The sequence below is a fragment of the Palaemon carinicauda genome, chromosome 1 (genome assembly GCF_036898095.1).
Source record: "Palaemon carinicauda isolate YSFRI2023 chromosome 1, ASM3689809v2, whole genome shotgun sequence".
Lineage (NCBI taxonomy): Eukaryota > Metazoa > Arthropoda > Malacostraca > Decapoda > Palaemonidae > Palaemon > Palaemon carinicauda.
Window position 1 is genome coordinate 257,902,725 of NC_090725.1, and position 1,240 is coordinate 257,903,964.

The window sequence follows — 1,240 nt, forward strand, 5'->3', positions numbered from 1 at the left end:
TGTCCCAATCAGAGAGGTTTCCACGGAGGCACAACAGAATGTTTAATTGCTAAAATGTTTAATTTAGGCATTTTCAATTCTTCTGTAACTCGAAAACCTCTATACCAACATGGTTAAAGGTAACTGGGATTAACACATACAAAAAACTATAATATTGCTTGCTAGTAATGATTATATAAATTTTTGAGGATTGAGTCTTCTCAACCCTTTGCCTATTTCACCCGGTGAACCGTTTGCCAATTCACTCTCTAAACCTCATGCCCACAAGACTATTTCACCATCTGAACTTTATGCCTGCTGTATATTCACAAACTGAACCCTATGCCAACTTCCCAACAGCTGCCACTGAACCCTATGCCAACATATTAATTTCACCCAATAAACCCTATGCCAACATGCCAGTTTTACCAACTGAACCCTATGCCAACATGACAATTTCACAAACTAAACCGTATGCCAAAATGCCAATTTTCCAAACTGAACCCTATGGCAGCATGACAATTTAAACAACTGAACCCTATGCCAATTTACGCCACTGAACCCTATACCAACATACCAATTTCACCCACTAAACCATATGACAACATCCCAATTTCACCCACTGAACCTTATGCCAACATGTCAATTTCGCCAACTGAACCATACAACAACATGCTAATTTTATCCACTGAACCTTACGCCAACATGCCAATTTCGGTCACCAAACCTTATACAAACAGGCCAACTTCACTCACTGAACCCTATGTCAACATGCCAACTTCACCCACTGAATGCTATGCCAACATATCAATTTCACCCACTGAACCCTGTGCCAACATACCAATTTCACCCAATGAACCCTGTGCCAACATACCAATTTTACCCACTAAACCTTATGCCAAAATGCCTATTTCACCCTCTGAACCCTATAACAACATGCCAATTTTACCCTCTGAACACTATGCCAACATGCCAATTTCATCCACTGAATCCTATGCCAACATACCAATTTCACACAACCTTATGCCAACATACCAGTTTCACACAGCCTAATGCCAACATACCAATTTCACCCACTGAACCCAATACCAACAGGCCAATTTCACCCACTGAACTCTATGCCAGCATACCAATTTCACCCACTGAACCCTATAACAACATGCCAACTTCACCCTGTGAACCCTCCGCCAACATGCCTATTTCATCCACTAAACCCTATGCCAACATGCCAGTTTCATCAGCTGAACCCTTCACTAACATG

At 41.4% G+C, this 1,240-nt stretch overlaps 1 protein-coding gene across 1 annotated transcript; it reads left to right on the plus strand.

The window, feature by feature from the left end:
• The first annotated feature begins 519 nt into the window (after positions 1-519).
• On the plus strand, positions 520-1,032 carry LOC137638871 (enamelin-like). Its single transcript, XM_068371282.1, has one exon. The coding sequence runs from the start codon at positions 520-522 to the stop codon at positions 1,030-1,032; it is 513 nt and encodes a 170-aa protein (XP_068227383.1).
• Positions 1,033-1,240: the final 208 nt, after the last annotated feature.

Bases quoted from the DNA above. Each gene is read 5' to 3' on its own strand.
- LOC137638871 (XM_068371282.1), top strand. From the start codon at position 520: ATGCCAATTTACGCCACTGAACCCTATACCAACATACCAATTTCACCC.